We start from the raw sequence: 20,423 nt of genomic DNA on the forward strand, positions 1-20,423 counted from the left end.
GGGCACCTGGAGGCTGCAGGATGCTGGCGCTGCCTCTGCACCCTGTGGGTGGGGAGCATCAGGCTGCCGGAGCCTCCCTCCCCGAAGGGTTTTACCCTGCCCTGCCATGAATGGCACAAGCCCCTGCACTTGCTGAGGCATGGTGGGGTTGCAAGCCCACCTGTGCACAAGCACACAAGCTGATGTGCGTGGGGGAGGCCTGCCCTCCTCCTGGCTCCCTGCGCTGTGAGTAAGTGCAGGCTGGCGAGACCCCGGCACGAGGAGCTGTGGGGGTGGGGGCGGGGAGGGGGGGCATAATTAGCAGGTGCAAAGCAAGCTGCTGCTGGTCGGGTCAGCTGAGTCACTGCGCAGCCGGCATGCATGCCGGGACACGTGCCTGGGCGGGCGGGCATGGGTGCTGTGAGGCACCGGGTGGGTGCTGGGGCTGGGGGGCTGTGTGGTGGGTGCAAGGGGTGCGTGTGGTGGGGCTGGGGGTATACAAGTGCGAGGTGAGTGCATGCTGTACCCCTGTGTATGTGACTGAGAGAGGTGTGTGACACCCCGCTGCAGGCTGGTGACATCGTGGGCAGGGCTGTGCGACTGACTGGAGCTCCTCCAGCCCTCGGTCGGTGGCTGTCCTTTCAACTCCCCCCCCCCCCGCCCCGGGAAATGAAGCTTTTTCCATCTCCCCTCTTGAGAGCACATTTGGTTTTGGCTCCTGTCCAGCATCAAGTGGGGGCTGGGAGCCCCGGGGGAGCTCGCTGGCTGCCACGGTGAGACACTGCAATGGGTGCTCCTCGGGGCTATGCAGGGCAGAGCAGGGATGGGACCCCCCCATCCATCTTCACCTCCAGGACCTTTTCTTGCTCAGGAGCCACCCCCAGCTCTGAGCCCCTTGCCCTACACGCTGTGACAGTGACCCATAAGAGCCTCCCCCTCAGGGAGACCCACAGGGCACCATCACCCCCTGGCCATCTCCGTGGGTCCTGCAAGCTGTGAGCAGGCGGCAGGGCATGAGGTCTGGGGAGGGCTGGGCTGGCCCTGGGGACAGCTGGGGCTCTGGGGCATAGCAGATGTCCGGGGAGGGCTGATGCCTGGAGCTCTGGCCATGGAGCAGCTCTGCCAGCAGCTCCCTCTGCCACAGCCCCCTCTGTGCCTCAGTTTCCCTTGACTGCAGGCAGTCCCGGGCTGTGTGGGTGGGGGCAGCATCCCTCTTCCCTGCAGCCAACGGGGGCTGGAGCTGCAGAAACGTCCCTGGGGGCTGTGGTGACCTTGCTCTGCTTGCATGACTTTGGCTTGCCGAGCGCGTGCTGGAGGGGCTTCAAGATGTGATGAGTGTGTTGTGCAGGATGCTCGGGGCAAGGGGTCCCTGGCTGCCCCCCCGGTGTCTCGCCGTCTCTCCCAACAGGGTCTGCGTGCAGCTGGGGACTGCGCAGTGCAGCCCCGGGCACAGGCCGGGGCTTTCGGCTGCCTGAGCGACACTGTGGGCACGGGGCTGAGCCCTGCCGGGAGCTCCTGTTCCGATGCCTCTCGCCCCGGGGTCCGCGTGTGCGTGCGTGAGTGTGAGCACACAGCGGGCAGGTGGCTGAGCCTCCCTGCCTGCGTGGGATGAGCAGGCAGCAGTTCGCCTGCTGTTGTTACCAGCGCCCACCTGCTGGTGCGACCTGGGGAACAGGGTGGCTTTCCAGGGGCTGTTTCAGAGGTGCTTGATGTCCCTCAGGTCCCGACAGCAGAGGGTACCACTCTCGGTGGTGTCTCAGCTGTGCTGGCATCTCCGGGCAGCCTTTCCCTTGGGGAGGATGTGGCGATGGATCAGGACCCAGTGTCTTTGGGCTTGCCTTGGCCAGGAGGGACATCAGCGTGAGGCCGTTTCCCACTGTGTTTCTGGCCGTGCAGGGGCATGGTGACAGCTGTGACTGTGGCTCGTGCCACTGCCTCCCTGTCCCCATTCTCACAGGGTGCCAGCTCCAGGCGTGGTGCATTCGCCCCTACTAGGTGGGCGACCACGGGGGCCTCTGCTTCCTGCAGTGGCCGGTTCCTGCCTGTCCTGGGTGGGCTGTGCTGGTGGCACGGGGCTTTGTGCCCCCTATCTCCTGTGCATGCACACAAAACAATTGAAGTTGAAAATAGAAAAAAAAGGGAGTTGTGTGGGTTTTGGAGGGTTTCTGTGCTGCAGTGTGCACTGGTGTGGGGTGCGTGGGCTGGAAGGGCTGGTGTGGGGCCAACTGGTGCTGGTGGAGGGGACGGGGCTGGACACAACCCCCAGCCAGCACCGGTGGTGCTGAGGGATGTGCAATCTCACAAGGCTGAATGAGGAGGGGTGGCTGGAGCCAGCCCATGGCAGGCATCGCTGTGGGCTGAGGTGTGGAGCAGCGTCCTGCAAGAGGGACAGCAGCCTGGGGACAGCAGGGATCACGTGGGAGCCGGCCAGGACAGGCAGGGGTGCCCTGTGCTCGACCAGAATAGGTGGACCCAACACTACTGTTGGCTGGAAATGGCTCATTATTTTCACAGGTGTGTTTTAAATAGTGCTGCTTGCAACATTTCTGCACTGTACAGCAGGTCCCCATGACGAATATTTTTGCCTCTCACCCAGAGGCATTGCATCACTGAACCCTTCCCTGCCCCACCTGTGGGACCTAAAACCCTAAAACCTGGAAACTAGTACAAATGCTTGTTTGCTTGAACAACTGGGATTTTTTTATCAGAATGAAACTGCTCTATGAAAAATCTTTCAGCCAAGAGCATTTGGTGGCAGGGATGTCCCCACTGTCCTGGCAACCCATCTGGTCCCCACCCACCTCGAGGTTGAGAGCCCCAGTGCTCCCAAGTCTTTGCCATCTGCGCTTGCTGGTGGCAGGATGAAATCCCTTGCAGGTATTTGAAAAGCAAACCTCACCTTTCCATGCACAACCAAACCAGCCCCTCATCTCCAGGGGCTGCCCTGGGATGCATCTCCATGCATCTGCCCAGGGTTTGCTGCCTTTGCCAGGGACTTTGCAGACCACAGGGAGCCTGTCTCTGCTCTAGCAGCCAGCACAAACCTGCTGGGGTCCTGGATGGGACACAGCGTATTGGAAAGGGTTTGGCTTTGCTCCCTGGGCCCCTTGAAGGACCCATGGCCGGGGCTGGAGGGCACAGTACAGAGGGACTCACTGCTCCTCTGAGCGTCCCTGTGGAGCTGGTCCCCAGGGATGGCATGGGGCCACAGGGCAGGTGGGGAAGACCTGAAGCAGAGCAAGTCCTCGGGGGACACGTGTGCCCCCATGCATGGCTGCGTGCCCAGCTTTCTGTGCTTTTTTGGGTACAATCCAACTCTGATGTAGATCTCAGGCTGAAAAGCAGGGCAGCCTTGACCGAACAGATGGGAGAGGACAGGGCTGAATGCAAAACCCTCTGGGGTCTGGGGTTTCTGCTGCTGCTCAGGTCAGCGTGATGCTGCACGTGGTTGTACATTTGGACAGGACAGTGGTATGAGGGTGATGCATGGCTGGGACCCGCATCTCTCCCAGGCGGCCAAGTGACCTAAAGACAGCATTTCATGGTACCCCACAGGATAGTCATCTCCCACGGGTGCCCAAGCATCGCTGCGTGAAGCAGGATGGTACAGGCTGAGCCTCGCTGCTTCCCTCATCATCTTCCTGCAGGCTGCAGGTGATGAAAAGGAGGCAGGTGGTTTCTCTCCTGGGAATAGTCAGCTCCTTTGCCTGGTGGGGTTTGGACCCCCCCATGGGGGCTTGGCATCCTGCTTGGGGTGCCTTCTGCATCCCTCATGGGCGCTGGGTCTCCCCGGCGTCTCTTGATGTGGTTCGATCTGCCTTGCCTTTGGGTCTGGAGCAGCTCTGCTGTTGTGCTCTGGGTGTGCTCAGCGTGGGTGCAGGCAGGGCTGCCTGCAGGTGTTGGGGCACATGCTGTCCCCAGCCAGCCACAGCCCTGGTACTGGGCAGCGGCGGGGCAGCCAGCAGGGAGTTAAAGCGGTACCCGAGGAAAAGGGAGTGTGGCTGCTTTAATTATTTGGCTGCGGTGAGAACTTGGTGTGGAGGAAATTGAACCCAGGGGAAAAAATACTGTAATTTCATGCAAAAATTACATGGCAGCTCTGAGTGATTTACGGCAGCTATTTTGGTGGCCAACTCTGGGGTGTAATTAGAGTATTACTGGATAAGTGGCTGATGGTGGAGAGGGTCTTTCTGAGGCATATCACCTGGTCTCACATGTTGGAGAGGGGTCCAAGCGGGCTGGGACAGGAGCTGGGTGGGGGTGTGTTTTGTCCCAAAAGGCAAGGAGGCTTGATATCTCAGCTGGATGCAGGCACCTTGCATTGCAGCTTGCCGGCACCCTTGGGACCCTCGAGGGAGGCTCCAGGTCTTACCCAGCTCTGGGGTGGTTTGGGGGGGGGGGGGGGGGGGGGGGGGCAGGGGGAACAACAGCACAGCCATGCTGTGTGGGTCTCTTGGGCAAAGGGGTGTGCCAAAGGGGCTCAGTCTTGCCGGAAAACTGTGCTGGGGGGATTTCTCAGCACATGGCTTGGTGCCGTGGCGTTTTCTGGGAAGCTGGGAGAGGACGTGGCTTGCAGCTGTGAGCATTAGGTGCTGCGACCTGGGATGCTGGGGCTGGCTGGACACGGTGCTGGACTGGGAGGGCAGGTGCTGCCTGGAGCCCTCATGGGGTGCTGTGAAGGGGGCAGAGTCTGACCCCATGCTCACCAATCCCCTGCTACTGGGGCTGGGTATGAGCAGGGTGAGCAGCAGGGCCTGGCACTGGTCCCCTGAGCAGTGCCATGCCCAGCAGCACCGCAAGGTCCCCCTGCCATCTGGCCAGGGCAGGTGGCCCAGCAGCCTCCAGCTCTGCCGCAGCCTGAAGGCGTGAGGGTGGCCGTGCCAGGGCCAGCTGGCTCGGAGATGCACGACACATGGCCACGGCTCATCTGGTCCATAACCCCCCTTCCTTCTTTTGGCGTCCCATCACAGGACAGGGATACAGGGCACATGTGGGGCTGGGGGCAGCAGGCTCCTGGCTGTACCCTGCCTCCCCCCAGTCCCGCACTAGCACCGGTGTGCCGCCTGCAGGCCTGGACCCCATAGCCAGAGAGCATGTGGAGCCAGCCCATCACCTTGGCCTTGGGGCATGCTGCAGCACCAGCCAAGCTCTGCCTGGGCCATGTCCCTTGGTGGCACCTGGTGCTGAGGTGAGCCTGCAGCTGGGCTCCATGCACCCACTGCTGCATGATTGCACCCGTGCAACTCCTGCCTGCTTGCAGGGGGCTGGGAAAGGCTGGGCTCCCCCAAAATGTCCCTTGCTGGGCTCAGCCCTGTGCTTTGCACCCCAAAAGTGCAGCCTGTGCTGTTAGCAAGGAGGACTGCGGGGACAGTGACACCATGCCTGCTGAGCCCCCGGGCTCCCATAGGAGGATCCCCAAGCTCCCTGGCCCTGCCTGCTCTCTGCCTGCTCTCTGCCCGCTTCCCCAGGAGGTGAGCATGCCTGCTCATTATCTTCAGCTACCCTGGTGTGATCTAATGAGCCCTTTGGGAAGCACGTAGGGCAGGACAGGTGGTGCTGGGGCTATTCATGGAGCCACAGAGGTGTCACTGTGTTACATATCACCCAGGGGCTCCTCCTTGGCCCCCGCACCCCACTGGCAAGGCCTGGTAGTGCTAAGGATGGAGGGTCCCAGCGCTGGGAAGGACCCCCTGGGGTGATGACTGGGGCTGCCTGGCAGGACAGGGCTTGGGACACACTGGAGTGAAGGGACCTCTCCCCCTCCAGCCATACTGGGGACCGGCTCTTCTGGCCCCTCCTGTCCTGAACCATCTTGGAAATGGCCATGGATGGAGGAGGAGGTGTCACACGGAGCCCAGCAAATTCACAGCAGGTTTTGGGGCTGTGATGGCCCCATCAGGGGAAGCCCAAGGCTTTGGCCAAGAGAGGAGCAAACCAAAGTGAGCAGTGTCTTTGAGCAGGCTGGGGGAGCTGAATTTACCATCCAAGTGTCCCTCCGGCACTGGAATCACCCAGTGCCAGTCCTGATGCTGTTCCCATATGCCCATTCCCTTCCCCCTGGGCCGGGGGGACCCATCCCCTGATCCACCTCACTGTGACCCTGTGGCTGAGCTGGTGTGAGCCCCACCAGCCATGGTGGGAAGTGGGGAAGGTGTAGGTGCTGTGTGTGTCCCCTCTCGACAGTGGGGAAAAGCTGTGCCACAGAGGATGGGTGTTATGGGTGCTCCTTGGGGTCTCAGCAAGTTGCCCGGGGATGGGGACAAGGGAGGACCCGCTGAGGCAGGGAGGATGCTCTCGGTTTTAAAGGGGACATGGCGGGGTGGCAGCTGGCTAAAATAAACCGGCTGCCATGGCAACGGCAACACTCCCATTGCAGAACTTGGTAGCAACCAGCTGTTTGGCAGCAGCAGTAACCAGGGCTGGGAGAGGGATGCTCGGCTGCGCCTGCCACCTCTGCTTCAGTGGCACTCCTGCCACCACTGGGATGGTTCCAGCCTAGGCATAAGGAGTCTCCTGATGTGACTGACCTGCCCTCTGCCAGCTCCATCCTGGCCGGGAGCTGTGCAGGGGGGACTCACCCCTTTGTGCAGCCCTGGCGTGCAGAAAGGGCTGAGCCAAGCACCCACTGATGGCTTGGCACCCACCTGGGGCTCCCTGTGCTGAGCCAGGGCGCGTGGAGGCTGCAGAGTGGGGGTGTCCCCGTGGGCATCCCTGGCCAAGTAGAGCAAGTGCTGGGCATGGGGGGCTGCCTGGGGGGCATGGGGAGTGGTGTGTGGTTTGATTTGCATCAGTCACTTCTCCGGTGGGTTTGGGAATCACTTGCAGAGCTTGTGGTCAGGAAGGGGAGGGAGGCACTGTGCCAACTGTGAACACACTCAGCTGCCAAGTCCGCAGGGGTGGCGTGGGGCAGTGCTGTGCCGGCTGGTCTTTCTGAGGGGGCTGCACTGCGGGTCAGACCCGCTGCGAGACACAAGGTGTATAGCAGAGGTGGGCCAGGACTGGCACAGGGCCAGGCAGGGGATGGGCTTTGCCCTGAGGACCCATCCAGCCAGGTTCCTTATGGATTTGGGGGATTGGGATGGGGCTGGCAAGTCCTGGATCTTCTCCTTCAGGAGAGGTTGGTCTTAGTCACACCATCACCTGGCCCTGGGGAACGGCAGAGGGATGTGGGCAGGGGGGCAGGCAGGTGTCCGCCCCGGGCTGTCACAGCGTGGCCTCACAGCACAGGTTCTCAGCTACAGAGCACAAGCCTTACTGTGCCCCACAGCACCATGGATCTATGGGGCAGGGCATGGCTAGACCCCCCTGCCCAGTCCCTGCCAGGCTTTGCCCTTGCTCTGTCCCAGGGGGTGGCACAGAGAGGGGCCATGGGGGGCTATGCAGGGGGGGCTGCAACATGGGGTCCCCTGTAAGCCCCAGCTGCCTCTCTCCCCACTGCCCCAGCGCACGCCTAGGGGCTGATTAGCGTTCCTAATGAGATGCCGGCTGGTCTTTGAGCTGGCTGTGATGTGTGAGGAGGCGGGAGATGCTCTGGCCCTGCCATGCTGAGCAGCCTTCAGGCTCCTTGCGTGTTAGCCACCTGCGATGGAGGGCCCGGGATGGACATGGCCAGTCACGCCTCTAATGGGCATTTGGTTCAATTAGCAGCATGTCAGACCGGCTCTGCTCAGGCAACGCACTGACCCGAATACGCTTGCCTCCACTCGGCAGCCGCCGGCGAGACCCCTGTGGCGGGGAGGCAGGCACCGTCCCTCTGCCCCCACCGTGCCCTTTCTGGGGGTACCGCGCAGCCCATGTGGTCCCCCCTGCCCAGCTACAGCAGTGATGCCCCGGGGAAGGACAAGCTGGGGAGGGCGACAGCCCCAGGTCCCCAGCAGGGAGATGTCAGACAGGACCTGGGCAGCAGCTGGGGTGCAGCGAGCTGGCTGCATGGTGCCTGAGACAGTGCGAGGGGCTGGGGGGGTTATGGGGCATTTCAGGGGGGCGGGCTGTAGGATGCTGCAGGGTGCTGCAGAGAGCTGGCTGTAGGACGCTATGGGGCACAGCGTGGGGCAGTGCAGGGAGCTGGCTGTGGGGCAGCTGTGTGGCTACAAGGCACTGTAGGGCTGCCTGGGGCAGGAGCAGGCAGTACAGGGGGATGCTATGGGGCGGTGATACTCTGGCGTGCTGTGGGGCAGTGCAGAGCGCAGGTGGTAGTTTTGGAGCAGACATCCCAGGCACGTGGCAGCTGCTGAAAACTGCCCCGCCGAGCCCTGCACTGTGGGTTGCTTCTTCCCAGCAAGCTGGCGTGTGCTGCCCCAGCCCCAGGGGCAGTGGGGAGATGGGGAGATCACGGGGGCTGCTCACAGCACAGAGGCCAGTGGGGATTCACAGCCCTCCTGAGCCCGGCATGCAGCTGGTGCCGGGCTGGTCCCCTCCTTGGGGAGCCCGATGCAAAGCTGGCAGAACCTTGTCGCACGTTAGGCTGGATTTACAGCCACCCGGTGCCCTGCCCCAGCTTTCTCCTCTGTGCCGCTTCCCCCTGCCTGGAGCCTGTGCTGGGTTCACCCGCCATGCACAAGGGCTGCTGTGAGGTGGGCTGGTGTGCCTGCAGCCATGGGAGGTGGTGGGGGTCTCATCCTGCTCCCTGCCTTAGGCATGGCACGGGGGTCCGGCTGGTGTCAGCATGGGGTGTCTGTCCCCGTTGCGAGCATCTGGGGTGCCTGGCATCGCTCTGGTGCGTGGGGCATGCTGCCATGGCGTGCCAGCTGCCATCTGCTCGCCAGGCAGGCGTGGGCCCTGCTCAGGATGCGGTGCTTTGGTGCCAGGGCTGGTGGGCTGCGCACAGCCACCAGCTGCTTCAGGCAGGACAGTGACACCAGTGGCAGGGAGCAGGGCTGGCCATCCCTGGGGGATCGTGCCAGGAGGCCACAGTGATGGCCATCGTGCACTTAGCTGCTGGTGCAGTGCCATTTCTTGGGTGAATAAGATGTCTTTGGGGGCGTGACCGGTCACTGTCCCATGCCACTGCCACCCCCTGCATGGCATCCCCTGGGATGTGGCACCATCGGGGCTGTTGGCAGCCTCTGCCCCCTGGAATATTTCCTCCAATGCTGGCAATTTTTATGTGTGAGAAGTAAATAAGCATCAATTAACCCCTGGAGCCATCCTCGTGCTGCTGGAGAGCAGCCGGCAGAGCGCTCGTTAGTGACCCTGTCACTGCTTCCTCCTGTTAACCAGCCTGCAAATCTCCGCCAGGTAACGGGCTCATTAGCTGCATGGACCGGCAGCTGATGGACCTGCACACCCTGTCGCACTCTGGCCATGGGGCTGGGGCTCGCTGGGAGCACGGGGGTCTCTGCGAGCACGGCTGGGCTGGGCTGCTGTTGGGAGGGGGAGGAGGCTGGGGTTTGGGGTTTTGCTCAGAAAAACCCCAGGTGATGTGGGAACAGCAGGGAGGGGTGGCAGCCCAGGGACAGCGATGGAAGACAGCAAATGGGCACAGGGGAAGTGGCGGGGACAGGGGGCTAGTCAGTGGGACCCCCTCATTTGCTCTGCCCAGCTCTGGCCAGGACCAGGCCTTGTTCAGTCCTGCTCTCGCTTAAATTGCACTCGTTTCCCCTACCCCATGCTCTCCTCAGGGCACACAGGTGGATGCCCAGCCCCCCCTTGCACCCCAAGACTCGTGGGCACCCCAAGGCTGGAGGAGTGACTCCCGGGCCATGCCACTGGGGTGCTGCTGCTGGTGGGTTTTGGCAGGGGGCTTGGGATGTTGCGAAGGGTATCGCTTTGCCCGGCATCGATGCCCATCTCGGGGGTCCACTGGTGCCCCGCCGGTGCTGGGCGCTGTGTCTGTCTGGTCAGGACAGGGGAACGCTCCTAGAAGCAGCAGCAGCCCTGCCAGATGCAAATTGATAGTCAAGTCACTCATCCAAACAATGGGGTCCGGCTAATCCTTTTACAATGGGACTAATTGCTAATCAGACCGATTTCACACTGGCTGTTCCCCTGACAATGAGGCTCCGTAGAGAAGGGCTCCTGGGGGGGTGAGGAGGCTCTGTCGGTGCCCCCAGCTCCCACGGGTGCCCCCATCCCTGTACCAGGCCCTGCAGCGGGGCCAGCCCCTAGCAGATGGGCACTGGGATGGCACCGGGGTCTTCCCAGTTGGCAAAGCCTCCAGCAACTGGCGGCCGGGTGTTGGCACAGGCTCCAGCCTCATCCTCCCTGGGTGTCAGCCAGGGCTGAGCAGGGCTTGGGTCCACCTGTGGCACCTGGCAGCCCTGGTGCCACCTCCAGCTCTCGCCTCTGCTACCCAGAGCATCCTCTGCCCCTCTGCAGAGCTGTGAGGATGAGGGCTGGTGCCTGAAATGGTGGATATCATCCCATGGCATGGTCTGGATGTGCGCTGGGGACTGATGCTCCTGGCTTTGCACTGTTTGGGTACTGCAGAGCTGCGGTGCTGCGTGAAGCCAGGATGCTGAGAGGGTCTCTGCTTTGGTGAGGGGCCTGAGCTGTTCAGAGCAGGGCGGTCCAAGGCAGGGGTGACATAGGGGCAGATGGGCATGGGGAGGGAGACACAGCGAGGGTGCAGGGCACGGCCAGCCCTGCAGAGCTGCAGGCTGCTGCAAGCAGTGGTGCTGGGCTTTGGGTCGCTGGGCAGAGCAGTGTCAGAGGTGTTGTGAGTACCCCAGGACTGGCCCCAGCCTTTGCCTGCTCTCCCTACACCCTACCAAAATCTGCCAGGCACTGGTGCACATCCCTGCCATGGCAGCTGCTGTCAGGGAGGTTTTGCCAGCCCTGATGTCCCCTGCACATCACCACACTGCCAAGGGCTGACCAGAAGCTGAGCCCCGCGTTGTGGGCCATACGATCGTGTGCTGCTTCCTGCCAGCTCAGGGCTGGGTGCTGTGAGATGCTGGGTGCTCGTGGGGCTGCGGGGATGGTGGCAGGTGAAGCAGGTCCCTGCCTTCGTGGTGATAACAAGCTCCTGGCCCGCCCCGTGCAGCCCGCTGCCCTGTGCCGTGCACCCCGAGCAGCGGCCAGCCGAGCACGTCAGGGTGCTAATGAGGAGAGAGCCAGGCTCCCTGCGCCTTGCATTTAATTGCTGCTGTCTTTTGGCTCTTAATGAAGCTCCCATGCAGAAGGCGCAGCAGCCTCCCCTCCCCTCCTCTCCCTCGGGCAGCCTGACCCCGCCAACCTCCCCCCCCCCCCCCCCCCGCCAGCCCTGTCCCCTGCTAGACACCACCTTGGATCCGTGGGTGGTGCTGGGTGCCTGGGTGCCCTGTGCTGGGGCTGCAGAGTGGGAGGCAGGCAGCAGCAGAAGAGGAGGAGGAGGTTAGCATTGTGCTGAATATCACCCCTGTCCAGCCATGGTGTTCCCCAAACCCCCAAACGCAGCCCTTCTCTCCGTACGCTGCACTGCAGCTCAGTCCCTGCTGCTGAGGGTGGTGGCATCTCCTGCCTCCTGGGCTGAGCAGAGCTGGGGAGCGCCGGCAGTGAGGGACTGGGCCGTGCAGGGGGTCCCCACTCCTGCAAGGGGCTCAGCAGCGGTTGGGCATCCCCAGCCCACTGGCACCTGTGTGTGTGTGCAGGGCAGCATCGCGGGCCTGAGCTGGCTGGTAGCTCTGGCTCTGCAAATGCGGTGATGGCCATGTGCTCTGCTTCTGTCCCCTGCCACTTGCACCGCAGCTCAGTCGCATGAATGGGAGCTTGGGTCATCCTGTGGCTCGAGGAGGGGGTGTTGAGGGGTCAGGGATAGCTCTCCCTGCCAGGCAGGCTGGCCCAGGGCTTGGCTTGCTCTACCTGAAGGTGATGAGCATTGCCATGGGCAGCCACCGCTGCGGAGGGCAGGGCGAGTTCCAACCTGTTCCCTGAGCTATGCTAGCCGTGGCCTGCCCCCCCTCCAGCTGTGCACAGGGATGTGCAGGAAGGGGTTAACGGCTAGCCCATACCTGCCGTTGCATTTTAAAGATGTGAAATTAAAGCCCGTAATTTATTCTCCCCACACACGAAGGAGCAATTAGTTCTAAACACGGCTTAATCAGTCAGCGCGAGATTGATTTCTGTAGACTTGGATTTGGTGGCTGCTGGCGAGGAGCCAGCCTGGGAGCAATCTCCAAATAAATGAAGTGCAGAGAAGTAAGCCATTACATAATATGATAGATGAGGCTGGAGCTCACTCGCCTCTTCATTAGTATTCCACTGTACGCCGGCAACAGCACCAAACTTTCTCCCTGGCACCTTGGTTTCTTCCCCCTCCCTGTCCCTCTGCCCCTCCTGCAGCTCAGCAGGGGCAGGAGGAGCTGCCTGCCTCCCATCAGCAGCCCCTGCTGAGCCCTGAGCCCTGGAGTAAGGGTCTCTACACCGTGGACTGATGCTCTACCCTGGCCTCTGCGTCTTGCCTTTGTCCTCTGGACCCTGAGGAAACCAAGGCGCAGGGAGCTGAGTGGCATCCCATGAGCTGCAGAAGATCAGCAGCAAGAGGCAGATGTCCTCACCCCCTCTCTTCTCCTGGCTGGAGCTTTGAAGGCATCTCCCCAGGGTCACCCCAGACTGGCACCCCATGGGGCAGTGACAGCTGGGGATGCTTGCGCTGGGACGTGGCCCCTGGGCATCCCCACTCTGGCCAGCAAGCCGCTCAGAGCCACAGCGCCAGGCAAGAGCCAAGAGGGCAGGAGTATTGCTGTCCACACGAAAGCCCCTTGGGGTGCTGGAGCCAGAAGTATCTGGGGAGAAAACCATCCGCAACCAGACCTTGCATGGGCAATGGGGGTTGTAGTTTGGCTTGCAGCCCCCCCCGCGCTATGGTAGCTGAGCCTCTCAGGCAGGGTGCTTGCCTTCTGGGCCCTGCCACCAGGGCCAGCCTGCAGGGGATGACAGGCATTTTGGGGACAAGATCTGGCTTACATGGTGCTGGCACAGTGCTTTGAGCTGTGGCAGTGCTGATGCATGCTGCACAAGGCATGCTTCTGCCTCCCCAGTAGTGAGGGAGGAGGAGAGCAGTCACAGAATGATGCTGGGCAGGGAAAGTTGTTTGGAGCCAGCTCCAGAGGGTTGGGTGCCTGGCGGTGTGTGGGCAAAGGGGGTCCCTTTGCCTGTGGAGCTGGTGGGGTGGCTGGTGGTGGGGAGAGAGGGCTGGGATCTATGCAGAGGTGTGCGTGGGCAAGGCTGGGCTGGGAGCATCCTGGTGGGCTCTGCTGGGCATGTGGGTGGCTGGAGCTGGGAGGGGTGGAGAAGACTTGGACCTGTGCACAGCCCTGACTCCTGCCTCTTCTTCTGTTGCCTCCTCACCTTTTCCCTCCCCAGACTTCTTCCAGGGAAGAAGAGTCCCCTGGGACCTGGTGCAGGTCCCCGGAGCACATGCTAAAGACCCCGCCCCGCTCCCTGCCATGACAGTAATTGCAGTAACGATAAATAGCTGACAGACGCAGCAAAGGGCCATGACCCATGGGCTCCTGGAGGTGAAATGCCCGGCAGTGCTGTGGGAGAGACCCTCCAGCTGAGCCCTGACTCCTCTGGCTCAGAAAGCCATGGAATCCTGGGGGGTGGAGCGCAGGTTCCCCTTGATACCCCTTGTACCCCCCCAGCCCTGCAGGCATCCCCTTGTGCCTGGGGTGCTGGAGCCGCTGCTGACTGTCCCCTCTGTCCTTGCTGTCTCTGCAGAACTCTATCCGGCACAACCTCTCCCTGCACACCCGCTTCATCCGTGTGCAGAACGAGGGCACGGGCAAGAGCTCCTGGTGGATGCTGAACCCTGAGGGCGGCAAGACGGGGAAGACGCCCCGCCGGCGGGCGGTCTCCATGGACAACAACAGCAAGTTCCTGCGGATCAAGGGGAAGGCCAGCAAGAAGAAGCAGCTGCAGGTGACGCAGGAGCGCGGGGAGGACAGCCCTTCCTCCCAGCAAGCCAAGTGGTCGGAGAGCCCCACGTCGCATGCCAGTGATGAGTACGATGCCTGGGCTGACTTCAGGACGCGGGCCAACTCCACGGCCAGCACGCTGAGTGGGCGCCTCTCGCCCATCATGTCCAACCACGAGCCAGATGAGCTGGAGGAGGATGATGGTACCCCCTCCTCTCCGCTGATGTACCCCAGCCCCTCCAGCACCATGTCTCCTTCCCTCAACGCCCGCTGCTCCGTGGAGCTGCCTCGGCTGACTGACCTGACTGGCACCATCAGCCTGAACGAGAGCCTCGGGGAGAGCATGCTGGAGGACCTGCAGGACGGCTACACCATGAGCCCTTCGCAGCAGCTCCCCCCAGCCGCCCTGCGGCAGCGCAGCTCCAGTTTCACCTTCAACTCCAAGTGTTCCACCATGGGGGCTGCCACCAACACCTACTGCGGGACTATCTACAGCCAGCCGGCCATGAGCCTCATGCGCCGCCTGCCCATGCAGACCATCCAGGAGAACAAGCAAGCCACCTTCTCACCTGTCAGCTCCTACAGGAACGCCTCGCTGCAAGACCTGCTTTCCTCCATCTCCTACGCGCACAAGGAGAGCATGGTCCCGGGGGACCTGCCCCTGCCGCAGGCCAGCCCCATGGTGCCGGCCCGTGGCCACAGACACAACCCGCTGCTGTGCGGGAGCGGGGAGCAGGGTTTGTCCTCCTACCCGTCCCACTCGGGCTCTCTCATGAAGAGCAACGCTTTGTACCACCCGTCACCAGCTGGTCACCACCCTGCGGTCAACACCAGTGCCTTAGCTAATCCTGTCAGCCTTATGAGCTTGCCCAGTGACACGTGCAGCATGACAGCCGTGCCGCACCACGGGCATCTGCATTCCTACGCTAATAACCAAGGGGCACACATGAGCTTGCTGGATTCGCTGCAGGGCCCCTACCCAGGGGCTGTCCACCCCCCTGTGTTGGGCCAAGACAGGTTCCCAGCAGACCTGGACCTGGACATGTTCAACGGGAGCCTGGAGTGCGATGTGGAGTCCATCATCCTGAATGACTTTATGGACAGCGACGAGATGGACTTCAACTTCGACTCAGCTCTCCCGCCGCAGAATGGGCTCAATGTGCCCGTGCTGCCCGGGGGTCCACAGCCCACGAACCAGAGCTGGGTGCCCGGGTGACGCCTGCCCCAGGGTGGGGGCTTGCCACTGAGAAGCCACGAGGGGAACATTGAGACTAACTTTTTTTTTTCCTTTCTCTTCTGCCTTTGTTTGTTAAGATGGGCTAGAGCCGTCGATCTGAGCTTGAGATCGAACACAAAACACAAACTGTAGGGTCAAATACTGAGATGGGGTAGGGTCCCCAGCCCGCAGCCCACACATGTGCCCAATCCACTGGGTCCTCCTGCGAGCATCCTCTGGAGGACGCAGGGCAGACGGGCTGGAGAGGCAGACCAAGCCAGGCGGGTCCAGAGGGGGAGCAGGAAGGGAAAACCATTCCAGATGGTCCCAGTGCCCCACTGCAATGGTGCCAGTTTTATTTGTCCTTGGGCTGGGTGACGGAGCGGTGACAGCTGGTGGCATGGGAACCACTTGTGTGGGCATCCCACTCTGGAAAGGGACCCTTTTCTCTGAGTCACCTTGGGAAATGAGTCTTCTGAGTAGTAGTGTCAGGAGTGGGGACCCTGCCCCAGGTCAAGGGCCGGGGGGGGTCCTCACCCCCAAACCCTGGTGGAGATATGAGCTCTGTCAAGCCCACATGCCCAGGCCACCTCCACAGGGGGTTTCCTGGTGTGGGTCCAGGCAGGTTTTCCTACCAAGCAGGGAGAAGGGGGGGTTGGGAATGGAGGGAAGGGTGCACAATCTGCAGCCCTGGTGACAGCATCTTGGCAGCCCACGTGCTCACTGGGGGCGGGGGGTGCCACGTCATGCCTGCCCATAGGAAGGCTGTGGTACCCTGCCCAGAGCAGGCGTGGGCACACTCCTGCATGTGGTGCACAGCCCTGCACAGGGTGGTCCTGATGGGTGTGACATGCTGCTGGCCTGGGTCCCCTGTGCCGGAGGCTCAGGGGGAGCTCACAGGGTCGGGGAGGGGGGGGGCCTGTATTTATTTGATTTCATGCACTCTTTTGCCATTGAGTTTTTGCATTGGAAAGAAGAAAGGGTTGAACTTAGGGAGAGGAGAGAGGCCGTGGGCAATGCCGACGGCTGTGCCCTACTGCACGTCTCATCTTGGCTTGGCCATGGCTTTGGGTGTTGGATGATGGGGTGGAAGCTGGGGGGCTGTGATGTGGGTCACCCTCGAGAAGGGTGTGTGTGCGTGTGAGGAGGGTAGGGATGTGGTGACCAGGTCTCCAGAGCCAGCATGGGGTCCACCCAGCCCCAAGCCTGGGTGACCCACGCTGCTCAGGGAGGTGCCACAGGGCTCACAGCTGGGCTGGGGGGCTCCTGGGGGGCCACTGCTGGTTTCAGGAGTGTCTCTAGCTAGCAGGCAGCATGCCTGTCCTGGAGGGCTTGCTGCCCATCCCCAGGATGGTCCAGGCGGCTGTCGGCAAGAGGGGTCAGCCCTAGTGCACCCATCTGCCAAGGGCCGGTGCTCCGTGGGGCTGGGGACCACAACTCACAGCTGGTGCTGCTGTCTCTGTTGGGAGCCCAGACCAGCCCCACTGCTCTGCGGGGCAGGAGTGGGCTGGGGTCCCACTGCCATCCTGCCCAGCGGTGGGGGCTCCCTGCAGCAGCTCAGCCTCGGTGCAGTGGGGTTTTTGGAGTTGGGCAGGCTGATGGGCAGCCGGAGTTGGTTGGTCCCGAGGAGCTGAGGGGGCTGGGAGGAGAGGCTGGGGGAGCTGCTGCTGTGTCTCAGGGGCTCTGCACAGCCTGTCTTCCTCCTGGGCACCACAGGCTTCCTCTGAATCCTCTACCCCTGGTGCACTGAACCAGCACACTTTCCCAGCCCAGCTCTTCCCTTCCCACACCAGCACCTCCTCTACCAGGGTGCAGGTGCTGGGTCCCACCGAGCCATAGGGGAAGTGTGGCCGCTCGGAGCTGGGTCAGGATGGGACCCATGCGGGGGCATCTCCTGCTCCCCTCCTGGCCCACGAGTCTGTGGCAAAGCGTGATAGAGGAGCCCCATGTGCCACCCTTCACCTTCGCCCTGGGCACATGGTGGGCATAGTCTCTAAAGACATTCTTACAAGTTAATTAATTATGTTTACATTATTTGATCATGTACAGAATTTAATATATTCTATTATATATAATCTTTCTTGAATGCTTTTTTAAAAAGGATTATTCTTTGGTCGGGATCATTACTGCATTCGTTTTATACACCACCTCTCGTTTCAGGCATATTTAAAATCGTTGGAAACCGATTGCAAATGGCTATTTAATACCCAGCACCCCAGCTCCGCACACGGGGTGTGAAGGACTGCTCGCAAGGAGAGGCAGGGAGGGCAGCTGGGGCTGCCCTGGAAGAGAAGGGGGGCCCTGCCCCCCAAGCATGGGAGAAAGGGAAGGAGTCCTGGCTCTTCCAGGCGTCCGACCTGCAGGCACACATCCAGCAGCACACCAGCATGCCGGGCAGCATGGGCCAGCTGGGGCTTACCCTGGCAGCCGGGCATTTCCAGATGGGATGCTTGGGCACAGGGACCCGCAAAAACCCCTTCGGTGTCACAGATATGGGCTGACCATTGTCACAGAGGGGAAGCCGCACCAGCAGTAAGAGAAAAGCCCCCCCTTGTCCCGCGCCTGCCCCGCTTGCCCCTGCCCACCTCCCCCTGCCCCGCTGCGTGGAGCCCCCGGGCATCCACCCCTGGGGCACGTCCCCTTGCGAAGCTGTCTTTGTGGTTCGTGACCGTGGGGTTGTCGTGTGTGCGGTGGAGTCGTGTTGGTAAGCGTCGTGTGTACAGTCGTCGTGCGGTGCAAGGGACGGCGGGCAGCGGGAGGCAGGCACGGAGACACCACACACCCCCCCCCCCCCCAGTGGCTGGGACCCCGGGGAAGGGGGGTGGTTGGAGCAGGAGGCAAGACGGGCTGGCCCCGCCGCGGCAGAGGGGGATGGAGCCAAGGGCCCCGGGGGTACCCGGACTGCGGTGAGGTGGTGGTGGTGGCACAGGGATGTTGGGGCTGTGCTTCTTGCCCGTGGGGCAGGCAGGTCCTGGGGGTGGCCAGCATGGCTGTGCCCCCTGCGGCTCCTGCTGCCCTGCTGCTGGCCCCACTGCGAGCATGGGGAAGGAGAAGCCAGGGCTTCATTTCACTGTCCGGTGGTGGCTCCAGGTTCCCCCTCTGGAAACATCTCCCTGAGCACAGGCCACCTCACGTCCCACCTCGCTCAGCTTCAGCCTCCCCGCTCCCATCACCTCCTCTCCCTCCTGGCCCTCCCCGCCTCACAGGACAGCCTCTGGGGACAAGGAGCATCCTCCGCTCCCAGCCCTGCTCCCACCCAGACCCAGCCCTGCCCGGAGCAAAGACCCGGTGTCAAGGGGACACTGGAGGGGCCCCACCGGTTTGCTTCATACGGCGGTTTTTGGTCCGTCCTTTCCCTCATATTTATAACTGTACAGACTGGGGGGGAGGGTCTCTGACAGGCGTCATCTCTCACCACGCATCTATCGTAGGCAATGGTAACTTTCTTGATTGTGCTATTAGAGTTTGTGTATGTGGCAATGTAAAGAACTGTGTATAGTGCATTGTACAGCATATTTTCATGAATAAAATTGTTTTAAATATTACATTGAAGGGCTGCTGCCTTCAATGTTTATGTGTGTCTGGGCTGACAGGAAGGACATTGCTGGACCAGTGAAGCTGGGGGCACCTGGGGAGAGCCACCAAGGAGAAGATGCGATGTTTGGTGGAGCTGAGCTTGCACCCAGCATGGGGACGGTTGGGCTGTGGAGGTGTCTGTGAAGTCCTACCTGGACACAGCCATCTGGACATCATCCTGGGCAGTCTATAAATATACGTATTTACTGAGATTTGCCAATATTTTCTGAGACTGATGGCGTGCCGCAGTGTCACAGCTGCCTGGTGCAGTGGTGAGTGACAGTGTCCGGCTCACGGAGGTGCTCATTCCCTGCACCCGCTGCCCCAAGCCCCTTTGCTCCCTGGTGAGGTTCCCTGCCTGCAGCTCCCAGCCACTGGCCTGGAAATCCCCTTTTTCAGCAGCTGTTGGAGCTCTTTGGACTGAAACTTCCCCTTCTCCCTGCTCTGCAAATCAGGCCGATGTCCACCCCCTGCCCCCACCGGTGACTCCGCAGCAGGACCTCCCTCCTCACAGTGAGCGCTGCTGGGACACAGACAGCCCGGCGCATCCTGCCTGTCACTGGTGGGATGGGCCAGGGAGAAGAATGCCCTGCAGAGCCCTGCAACAGCAGTTTGTGCCCGCTGCTGCGCAGCCAACCCCATGATCTCCAAAATGGGTCTTAAACCAGCCCACATGGTAGGTTGGGTTTTCCCATTTTTGTGAGAAAACATCACGCAGCGCCCAGGTGATCGTTGCTGTTCTCTGTGTCCTCAGCAAACCCCACTCCTCACCGGAGAAACTTGTAATCCTGGTTTTAAAGAAAAGAGAAAAAGAAAAACAACAGGAAGAAAGACGTCAAGTTGGTTTGACAGGATTTATTTTCCATAAATCCTTGTTGATTGGCATTAATTATATCAACCTTTCTGGTTCTTTATTCATTGCATTCCATATCAGCCATTCCATTACTTTGCCTGGGATCAATGTCAGGCTGACAGCCTTGAAATTACCCATGTCATCCTGTTTCCCCTTTGAAAATATTAGGCCAACCTCCACTTTTCTCCCAGGGCCCTGGAAATTCCCGTGTGCTCTGCACCGTACCAAAACTCAATGGCAGTGCTCCAGGATGTGCTTCAGCCAAGTCTCCTGGCCCGTGGTTTTCCCTCCTGGAAGACAGCAAACCCCCAGTGCCAGACATCCCTGTGAGCTCCTGAGCAGAGCCTGGTTTTGCTCCCCAAGGTTGTCCTCCTTCCAGATGCTCAGTAGAGCTGTGCGCTGACAGCTTCTGCCTGCTCTGCACGCACTGACCTTCTCCCAGTGCCATCTCCTAATGCCACCACCATCACCAGGAGCCCGGCAGGCTTAGCCTTCGCACAGCTCTCGGTGCACTGACAGCCCTTTTGCAAGCACGACCTTACAGCCTCTTGCAAGGGTGGGATTTGATGCTGTGCCAAGAGTTCGGACAGGATGGGTCAGTGGCCGTTCTAGTCAGAAATGCAGTGGGAACGCAGCCTGGCTCACTTCCCACCCAACCTCACTCCTGCTGTGGTGACACCCTCACCCCCTCCACAGCAGCGCCCTTCCCAAGGAGCAGGCTGCTCTTCTGTGGTCATTTCAGCCCAAACATCCCCTCTCCCAGCTTTCCTTGACCTTGCGCTCAGCCTTGCTCTTGTTCTCAGCTCCAGCTGCTCCCTGTGCTCTCAGTCTCCCAGGTCTGCCCAGAGCTGGCCTCCGCCTCCAGCTCTCTGTGCCCTGGCAGCTCCCATGTCCTTCTGCTCTTCCCTGCAGTCCTCCCTTCTGCCACTTTCTCAGCCTCGTTGCACCAGACAGGAAGATG

General features: G+C 61.4%; 1 protein-coding gene across 1 annotated transcript in view; it reads left to right on the forward strand.

Annotated features, from left to right (window-relative positions):
• Window positions 1–18,552, forward strand: part of LOC101920592 (forkhead box protein O6-like) — a 39,149-nt gene extending 20,597 nt beyond the window's left edge. The window contains exon 2 of the mRNA XM_005235315.4: window positions 13,621–18,552. Within this exon, the coding sequence (XP_005235372.4) occupies window positions 13,621–15,033 (1,413 nt within the window). The 3' untranslated portion in view covers window positions 15,034–18,552. The remainder of the gene's footprint in view (window positions 1–13,620) is intronic.
• Window positions 18,553–20,423: the final 1,871 nt, after the last annotated feature.

Source organism: Falco peregrinus, chromosome 3 (assembly GCF_023634155.1).
Source record: "Falco peregrinus isolate bFalPer1 chromosome 3, bFalPer1.pri, whole genome shotgun sequence".
Taxonomy (NCBI): Eukaryota; Metazoa; Chordata; class Aves; order Falconiformes; family Falconidae; genus Falco; species Falco peregrinus.